Source organism: Ursus maritimus (genome assembly GCF_017311325.1).
Source record: "Ursus maritimus isolate PB19 chromosome X unlocalized genomic scaffold, ASM1731132v1 scaffold_X1, whole genome shotgun sequence".
NCBI lineage: Eukaryota > Metazoa > Chordata > Mammalia > Carnivora > Ursidae > Ursus > Ursus maritimus.
In genome coordinates, this window is record NW_024423319.1 from 2,051,771 (window position 1) to 2,061,442 (window position 9,672).

Genomic DNA, 9,672 nt, shown 5'->3' on the forward strand with positions numbered 1-9,672 from the left:
CCCCGGGCTCCTCGGCCTGGTACAGCACCTGCGCCACGTCCTCGAGGCACCGCTTCTCGCACACGCCCTGGCGCGCCTGCCCGCAGGCCACGAGCTCCCCGGTCTGGGGGCTCACCAGGAGCAGCTGATTGGTGTTGTCGGTGAGCCGGGCCTGCGGGCAGTCGGCCGGGTCCCGGAAGGGCACGCAGTCGGGACTGTCGAAGACAGGGCCGGTGACAGCCACTGCCTCGAGCCGGAGCTCGGGGCTGAGCTGGAAGAGACGGTTCACCGCCCCGACGAAGAGCGTGCCACGGCCCGGCTCCAGAGCCAAGTGGTTGAAGGTGGTGTTGGGTGCGGAGAAGCGATGGGCCCGAGTCAGGGGCAGCGGCAGGCACAGCAGCAGCAGCATGGGCAGGAGGCGGGGACTGAAGGGGCACCGGGGAGCCATCACGGGCACCTGGGGTGGGGGGAACAGAGCCAAGTGAGGCCCAAGGGAAGAGGGGGTGGAGAGAGAGCACCGGAGGGAGGGGAGGGAGGGAAGAATCCAGAAGAGCGACAGATAGAAAGGGAGGGAGAGGACAGAGAAAGAGACAGAGGGAGACGGAGAGAAAAGAAGCAGAGACACAGAGAGAGAGAGAGTATCCAAGGGATGGGGAGAAGGTGGGGTGGGGGGCACACATGTGTGCCCAAGGAGAGAATTGCTTTCATCTCCTACTTTTTATGTGTCTAGATTGTTGAAGGAGGAGCAGTGACAGAGACAGGAAAGGGCAGGAGAGGAGGGCCATGCAGGGGAGAAGCAGGTGGTGCTGATGGGGGGAGATGGGGGGGAGGCAGTGGGATGGGCAGCACCCAGGTGAGGGGGAAGGGGGGCAAGGACAAGGACGAAGACAAGGAGGTAGGAGAAGGGACGCTGGTGGAAGCCATGTCACAGGGATCCTGTGCCTGCCACCCAACGATGAAGAGACACAAGGCCACCGTGCAAGGCAAGGGGGGACACCCATAGCACAAGGGACATCAAGGGCAGGGGGAGAAAACTCGCCCCAGGCAGGCAGGGCCAGCTGTAAAGAGGGACCCCTGGCAGAAGGGAGAAGGAGTGCTGGGGAGGGAGAGAAAGCCAGGGAGAAACTGAGGCAGCCAGAGAACTGCAGGGCAGAAGAGTAGAGGGCAGGTCGCAGAGGGCTGGGAGGTGGTCAGAGCAGGGGCTGGGGGAGACCCGAAAGCCAGACAGAGTGGGGGTTGGGGGAGGCAGTGGGGGGGCACCAAGAGACAACACAAGGTGTGGGGGTGGGGAGGGGGAGGTCTGTTCCCTGGTCTGTGGGCCCCAGCCCCTGGGGGTGTTGAAGGGGAGGCATGAGAGAAAAGAGAGCCTGACTGAGGAGAGGGCAGTCGGGGAGGAAGCAAGGCATGGGCACCCCGACCTACCCACATGCAGCCATTCAGAGCTCAGACTACAGTTATCTGCCATGGGCCAGGTGGGGGCCCTAAGCCTCCAGAAAAGGCTCGAGTGGGGCCCCTGCTGCATGTCCCCACCCCACCTCTCAGCAACCTCGGGCCCCAGCTGGCTACCGACGTGATCAGGCGAGAGAGGCACAGAAAGAGACCCCACACCGGGCAGAGAAGGGGACAGAAGCCAGGCCCTCGGTTGAGCTAGGGTCTTACGCAGCCCGGCATGTGGGCACGTGCCAGCCAGGAGCAGGCCCACTGTCCCTCGGTGCCTGCAGCTTGGCAGCGGAGACGCCAGGCTGGGCCGTGGCGGGTGTGCCAGCTGGAGGCAGAGCCCCAAGGAAGGCCGCCAAGCCCCTTATCTCAGGGACACAGACAGGAAGGTCAGGCCTGGCTTGGGGACAGGGGCATTTCCTCTAGACCCAGGATATCAGCAGCAATGTCTGGGGGGTGTGGCTGAGGGGGTAGAGGGACAGCATCTGGGGCCCCAGGCCCAGGCTCCCCTGGACTGCTTGGCTTGCCTTGCCTTGCCCTTCCTGGGGACATCTCTGTAGATGGGGGCCCCGGGCACTTACCGCCTCGGAGGGGAGCAACAGAGGGGTCTCCTGGGCAGTGTGGCACCGAGGGAAGCACATCTCCTCTGTTCAGCTGGCCCAGGGCAGTGGCGACGGGCACAAGACGGCTATGGGGGGCATTGTCCTGAGTGGGAGGGAGACCGTTGAGCCTTGGCCCCGGGGGAGGAGGGAGGCCGGGGCGGGGGGCAAGGGCCTGGAGGCTGGGCTCTGCCACAGCTGGCAGCTTTGTCAGTAGTGGCTGGGCCAAGGCAGCCCTGCCTCCACCCCAACAATGTCCTCTCTGTCCACAGGCCCCGGCCAGGGACTCACTATCTGGTGCTCTTACCCCCACCCGGGCTGTTCTGGCCAGGGGGCTCCCTGCCACTCCCCACCCCCAGAGAGACACCCCCTAGGACCTGGGGACAAAGGACAGGGTTTCTTCTAGCCAGAAAAATGAGACCCACACAGCCAGCCCCACCCCACTCCCACCCCGTGCCAGCCAGCGGGCTCCTCTCTGTGTCCTCCCCCTCCCGGGTCCCTGTGAAGGGCACAGGGTAGGCCGCTGAGCCCCCACGGGAAGGTCAGGGTGCTGAGCCCCTGCAAAGCCAGCCTCAGCCTTAGTAGCCTTGGTGCCCGGCTGAAGTGCCAGTCCTGGCCCTCAATGCCTGCCTTTGTCCAGACTGGGGGCAGGGAGGTGCTGACAAAGACAGCCCGTCCGGGAGACCTTCTACCCCTCCACCCCCCTTGGCCTGGAATAAGACTGGCCAGAGAGCAAGCGACCTGTCTCCATCCAGCCCCACCCCAGGGGTCGTAAAGTCGTGCCAGGTACAGCCTGATGGCCATGGGAGGTGCCAGGGGAGGGTGCTGCTGAGGATGCACAGGACGGGGTGGGGCAACTGGTTGCCGGCTGTTCCCTTCCTCCTCGTCCAGGGAAACACCACCCTACGATGGGCCTGGGGCTCCCCTCCGTGCATGGGGTGCTGACGGGGGGGGGGGAAGGAGTGGCAACTGGCAGCTGGCTCTCCTGCCAGCCTCACAGGGCACCATCTGCATGCGAAGCTGGCAGAGCTGGGGCCCCGGCCTGTGGGGCAGGGGCAGGTGCACTCGGGTTGGGGGTTCCCGCTTTCTCCATCGTGCACCGTGGCAGCAGGCTGCAGCAGGCTCCAGCGGCAGGCTCCTGGCTCCAGGGCAAGGTGGCAGCAGTGGGGCTCACTGCCACCTGGCTGGGCCGGTTGGGTGGCTGTGGGGGTGGGGAGCCAGGCGGGCCTCTTCCCTACCCTGAGCCCTGCCCCCAGCCCCCCCAGCTTTCTTCCCATTTGGGGTTAGAAACCTGGGGTCCTCCCTCCCAGCTCCGGGGCCATGGCCTCAGGGGGTAGCACGTCCCTAAGGCATCAGGAGCTGTTGTCTCAGGGCCTGGACTGGTGCCTGAGGGCCTTTGCCCTATCGGGCTAGGTGGCTCTGCAGACCCTTGGCTTCTCCCAGGTCCCAGCACGCCCCAAGGTGGTGCCCCACGGCCCAGCGGCCCTTGCACCCCGCACCCTCACCAGCCCCAGTTCCTGCCTACCTGGGTGGGCCGCTGGCCGGGGCTGAAGAGCAGCTGGCAGTGCCAGAAGTGCGTCCCAGCAGAGCCCCGGCCTCCCTCCCCACAATGCAATCGCGCCCAACCCGACTTATCCTGGCGGGGCCGGCCGGGCTGCCCAGCCCCTCCCCGCCCGCCCATTTGCCTGATGGTGCAGGGCCGGGCGCTGCTGCCCTCTGCCGGCCATGGTGGGCACGCCGGAGGGCTGGCCGTGGGCACCTGGCTGGAGCAGGTGAGAGCGGGGCGTGCCCTCCCATTGGGTGGGTAGGGGGACATTCCGTAGCCTTCCGCTAAGTGCCTTGCGGTGGCGCCATTCAGAGACAAAGCCCACAGCCACCTGATCCAAGAGTCTCCGGGGCCTCAGGGGCGGAACTATTTGCCAACAGATGAGGCTCCACTGCCAGAAGAGCCCATCTCCAAAGGACACAGTGAGGCACCAAGGAGGGGAGCCAAGTCTCGGGGAGAGCTTCACAGAGAAAGGCATATTTAAGCTGACCTTGAACCACACAGTTCTGCCTCTACTGGTATCTTCCTGACAACCAAGGCTGGTCTAAGTGTTCTGTGCATGTTAACTTGTTCACTCCTTCGGATGACCCCGGAGAGGTTATAGTTATTTCCTGCAGTTCACAGGTGGGGAAACTGAGGCACGGGAGGTTAGGAAACCTGCACAAAATTGCATGGCCAGTTAGTGGCCAGGCTAAGAGTCAACTGCAGGGCCCCTGCACTTAACCATCAGGCCACGTGGCCCTGAACTATGAACCAAGGCAGGCACTGGGCAGGAGGGGAGATGGCCTGCAGGTGACATGCCCACAGGTGTTTTCTCCTGCCTGGAGCACAGACTTGGTTGAGGTGGGTGCGGAGGTGAGCAAATCAGGGAGAACCTGAACTTATGTCACCATGACCTTGTAAATAGCTTTGAATTTGGACAAGTGTAAGCTGGTGGCCCTGGGTGAAGGGGGCAGAATCCTGGAGACCTCGTGTTGGGTGGGGTGGAGGCAATGGAGGCAAGAGAATCCAGGAGACTCCTGGGCCCTTTCTGCTGGGGCATCGCTCCCTGCAGGGCAGGGGTGCCAGTGGAGGGGTGGGGAGTGCAGGGAAGGATGGGAGGACTGAGAGGTCCATAAGGATAGAGGAGACGGCCAATGGAGTTGTTGGGGTCTTAGTGTGAGAGGCTCCGCCCAGGGTGGCTGGAGCACTGGGACCGGTGTGGGCCGCTAGAGGGGGCTTGAAAGGGAGACCAGCGGTGTCCAGGGAGGTGAGCGACCCAGCGCCTGAAGGCCCAGGAGATGTGAATATAGATGTGACTGCCTCCATCCATGTACCCTCCAAGGGGCCAAGAAGGGGCCAGGGAGGGATCTAGAAGCTCCAGGAGGGGCAGGTTGTTGGGGTGGCACAATGTGGGGGAGGGGTGGTGGAGGACTCTGGACAATAGGACTGGAAGGACTGTCCCTTAGCAACCCCATAGGCAGCTGACCCTGTCTCCCCAACCCTATCCGTCCGTCCACCTCTACAGCTAACACACACATATGTCCCTGGCAACCTCAGGAAAGACAGACATCTTCAAGCTCATCAGTGAGAACATTTTTCCTACCTTTCCACAGAAGAAAATAAATTATTCCCCTCACCACAGCCCTTTGGAGATGTACTCACACCGATGCTCACAGATCACCCACTTATCAGTGTCCTTGGAAGAGGTGGGGAGGCGGCCTCTGCTGGCCTGAACACCCAGGGGTGCTGTGCTGACACTGACTGCTTACTGAGTGCAAGGGTCCTAGATGCTGGAAAGAGGCTCACTGGGTCACCGGCCATGTGCACTTTGAGTCTGCCGGGCGTGGAGGAATCGTTTGCCAAGCTGGTGTCCCACAGGAACCGCCGTACAGACATTTATTTCTGCTCTCCGCAACTTCACCGACACTTACACTTAGGGCTTTGCCTTAGTCCTTCCTGTCGATACTGTGGGTTTGAGATGGCGATGCCTTGCTGGGCTTTTAACAAATGGCGTCCCCTGACTACCAGCAGGGAACTTCTTTATGTTTCGAGTCGAGCTTCATGTTTCCTTTTCTGCAAAATGCCTAAACAGGTCTTGGCCAATTTTTTGATTTAGGTTGTCTTTTCCCTACTATCTTGAGGGATTCTTTATATGTCCTGGATACCAGTGTTCGGTGTGTTATGTGTTCTCCATGCCCGTGACTTGTCTTCTCAGTTTGCTTATGGCGTCGTTTGGGAAACAAGTCTTAATTTAGATATAACTGCGTTTATCATTCTTCTTTTTTATGCTTTGTCCTTTTTTTGTCTTGCTTTAGAAATCCTCCCCTACCCGAGACCATAGAAATTGTCTCCTGGGTCTCTTTTCTAAATATTTTTAATAGGTTTTCATGTTCGAGGACTCTTCGATCCATCTGGAATGGGTTTGTGCGCGGGTGATGTGAGGTAGGGGTTATGTTTTCTCCTTTTCCACGTGAGGGGCTGTCATCCTAGCCCTAGTGGTCAGCCTATCCAGTCACTGAGGTGCGCTGAGCCCTTGGTCACGTGCCCTGTCCCAGGCGTAGGAGGCCAGGCAGCTCTCTCTTCTGGGTCCCTTTGGTGTCTTTGTATGCCCCTGCTACACTTACGAAAGCTTTAAAGCTTAATTTTCTTCTCTTTCTCCTTTTCCTTCTCCTTGCTTTCCCCCTTGGTTTGTTTCTCCTTCTCATAATCTTTCAAAAATTATCTTGCCTATTCTAGGGCCTTTAGTTTTCCTTAAAAATTTAAGAAACAGCTTGTCAAGTTCTGGGAAAGTCTGTTGGGATTTCTTTGAAGGGGTAAATAGAGGTTTTGTTGAATTCTGAATCATTTTGGAGACTACCTATCTCTAAAATATTGTTTCCCATCTATGAACATAATGTGTTTCTCTCTTTATTAAGATCCTTTATATACATTGTTTCCCTAGAGGACTGGCACCTCATTTGTTGTACTTACGATAAATGCTGTCTGTCTTCTTTCTCCATGACCTTCTGACTGTGTCACTGGTATAAAGTCTAATGATTCTTTTTGGATTCCTTTTGTGGATTCTCTTCCTTTCTCTCTCTCTCTCTTTTTTAAAGATTATTTATTTATTCATTTGATAGAGAGAGAGAGCACAAGCAGGGGGAGTAGCAGGCAGAGGGAGAAGCAGACTCCCCGCTGAGCAGGGAGCCCAATGTAGGGCTCGATCCCAGGACCCTGGGATCATGACCTGAGCCAAAGGTAGATGCTTAACCGACTGAGCCACTCAGGAGACCCTATGTCCCTTTTTCTACTTACACAATCATCTCATCTGCCACCAATGACTATTCTGTTTCTTCTTTTCCATCCTTTTATCTAGTTTCTTTTTTTCTTATTATGTTCAATTAGCTGACATATAATACATCATTAGTTTTTTATGTAGTATTCAATGATTCATTTGTTGTGGATAACACCCAGTGCTCATCACCACATGTACCCTCCTTAATACCCACCACCTGATTATACCTCCCCCCACCCCCTGCCCTTCTGTAATCTTCAGTTTGTTTTCCAGAGTCCAGAGTCTTTTATGGTTTGTCTCCCTCTCTGATTTCTTCCCATTCAGTTTTCCCTCCCTTCCCCTGTGGTCCTCCGCACTATTCTTTATGTTCCACATATGAGTGAAACCATATAATAATTGTCTTTCTCTGCTTGACTTATTTCACTTAGCATAATCCCCTCCAGTTCCATCCAAATTGATGCAAATGTTGGGAAATCATCCTTTCTGATGGCTGAGTAATAGTCCATTGTATATATAAACCACATCTTCTTAATCCAGTCATCTGTTGAAGGGCATCTCAGGTCCCTCCACAGTTTGGCTATGGTGGACAATGCTGCTATGAACATTGCGGTGCATGTGCCCCTTCTTTTCACTACATCTGTACTTTTGAGTAAATACCTAGTAGTGCAATTGCTGGGTTGTAGGGTAGCTCTATTTTTAATGTCTTGAGGAACCTCCATACTGTTTTCCAGAGTGGCTGCACCAGTTTTTATTCCCACCAACAGTGTAAGAGGGCTCCCCTTTCTCTGCATCTTTGGCAACAACACTTGTTTTTTCCTGTCTTGTTCATTTTTGCCATTCTAACTGGCATAAGGTGGTATCTTATTGTGGTTTTGATTTGTATTTCCCTGATGTCCAGTGATATTGAACATTCTTTCATGTGTCTGTTAGCCATTTGTATGTCTTCTTTGGAGAAGTGTCTGTTCATGTCTCCTGACCATTTCTTGACTGGATTATTTGTTTTTTGGGTGTTGAGTTTGAGAAGTTCTTTATAGATCTTGGATACTAGCCCTTTATCCGTAATGTCATTTGCAAATATCTTCCCCCATTCCATGGGTTGCCTCTTAGTTTTGTTGACTGTTTCCTTTGCTGTGCAGAAGCTTTTTTTCTTGATGAAGTCCCAGAAGTTCATTTTTGCTTTTGTTTCCCTTGCCTTTAGAGACATGTCTTGAAAGAAATTGCTGTGGCCAATGTCAAAGAGGTTACTGCCTATGTTCTTGTCTAGGATTTTGATGGATTCCTGTCTCACGTTTAGGTCTTTCATCCATTTGGAGTTTATCTTTGTGTATAGCTACTCTCAATGTGAATGGGCTGAATGCTCCCATCAAAAGGCACAAGGTTTCAAATTGGATAAAAAAGCAGGACCCATCCATATGCTGTCTACAAGAGACTCATTTTGAAACTAAAGAACCTACAGACTGAAAGTGAAGGGATGGAGAACCATTTATCATGCCAACGGACCTCAAAAGAAAGCTGGGGTAGCAATTCTCGTATCAGACAGATTAGATTTTAAACCGAAGACTGTAGTAAGAGATGTAGAGGGATACTATATCATACTTACAGGGTCTATCCAACAAGAAAATCTAACAATTGTAAATATCTCTGCCCCCAACATGGGAGCAGCCAACTACATAAACCAACTAATAACCAAAATAAAAAATCATATTGATAGTAATACATTAATAGTAGGAGACTTCAACACTCCACTCACAGCAGTAGACAGATCATCTAAGCAGAAGATCAACAAAGAAAGAAGAGCTTCGAAGAACACATTGGACCAGATGGACTTCGTAGATATATACAGAACATTCCATCCTAAAACAACAGAATATTCATTCTTCTCACGTGCACACAGAACTTTCTCCAGACTAGATCACATACCGTGTCATAAATCAGGTCTCAACTGATACCAAAAGGTTGAGATTATTCCCTGCGTATTTTCAGACCACAATGCATTGAAACTGGAACTAAACCACAAGGAGAAATTTGAAAAGAACCCAAACACTTGGAGGTTAAAAAAGCATCCTGCTGAAGAATGAATGGGTCAACCAGGAAATTAAAGAGGAGCTTAAACAGTTTATGCAAACCTATGAAAATGAAAACACATCGGTTCAGAACCTATGGGATACTGCAAAGTCTCTCCTTAGAGGGAAGTACATAGCCATCCAAGACTCTCTCAAAAACTTAGAAAAATCCCAAATGCAAAAGCTAACCTTACACCTAAAGGATCTGGAGAAGGAACAGCAAATAAAGCCTAAACCAAGCAAGAGAAGAGAAATAATAAAGGTTAGAGCAGAAATCAATGAAATAAAAACTAGAAGAACAGTAGAACAGATCAATGAAACTAGAAGCTGGTTCTTTGAAAGAGTTAATAAGATCGACAAACCTGTGGCCAGACTTACCCAAAAGAAAAAAGAGAAAGGACCCAAATTAATAAAATCATGAATGAAAGGGGAGAAATCACAACCAATACCAAGGAAATAGAAGCAATTATTAGAATGTATTACCAACAGCTATATGCCAATAAACTAGGCAATCTGGAAGAAATGGATGCCTTCCTGGACACTTATAAACTACCAAGACTGAAACAGGAAGAAATAGACAATCTGAACGACCAATAGCCAGCAAGGAAATTGAAACGGTAACCAAAAACCTCCCAAAAAACAAGAGTCCAGGGTCAGGTGGCCTCCCAGCAGAATTCTATTAAACATTTAAAGAAGAATTAATACCTATTCTTCTGAAACTGTTTAAAAAAATAGAAATGGAAGGAAAACTTCCAAACTCATTCTATGAGGCCAGGATTACCCTGATCCCAA

At 53.1% G+C, this 9,672-nt stretch overlaps 1 protein-coding gene across 1 annotated transcript in view; it reads right to left on the bottom strand.

Annotated features, from left to right (window-relative positions):
- Window positions 1-3,662, bottom strand: part of PLXNB3 (plexin B3) — an 87,246-nt gene extending 83,584 nt beyond the window's left edge. Inside the window, exons 1-3 of the mRNA XM_040629481.1 lie at window positions 3,541-3,662; window positions 1,998-2,121; window positions 29-436 (exon numbers count right to left, since the gene is read on the bottom strand). Of these exons, the coding sequence (XP_040485415.1) occupies window positions 29-436; window positions 1,998-2,057 (468 nt within the window). The 5' untranslated portion in view covers window positions 2,058-2,121; window positions 3,541-3,662. The remainder of the gene's footprint in view (window positions 1-28; window positions 437-1,997; window positions 2,122-3,540) is intronic.
- Window positions 3,663-9,672: the final 6,010 nt, after the last annotated feature.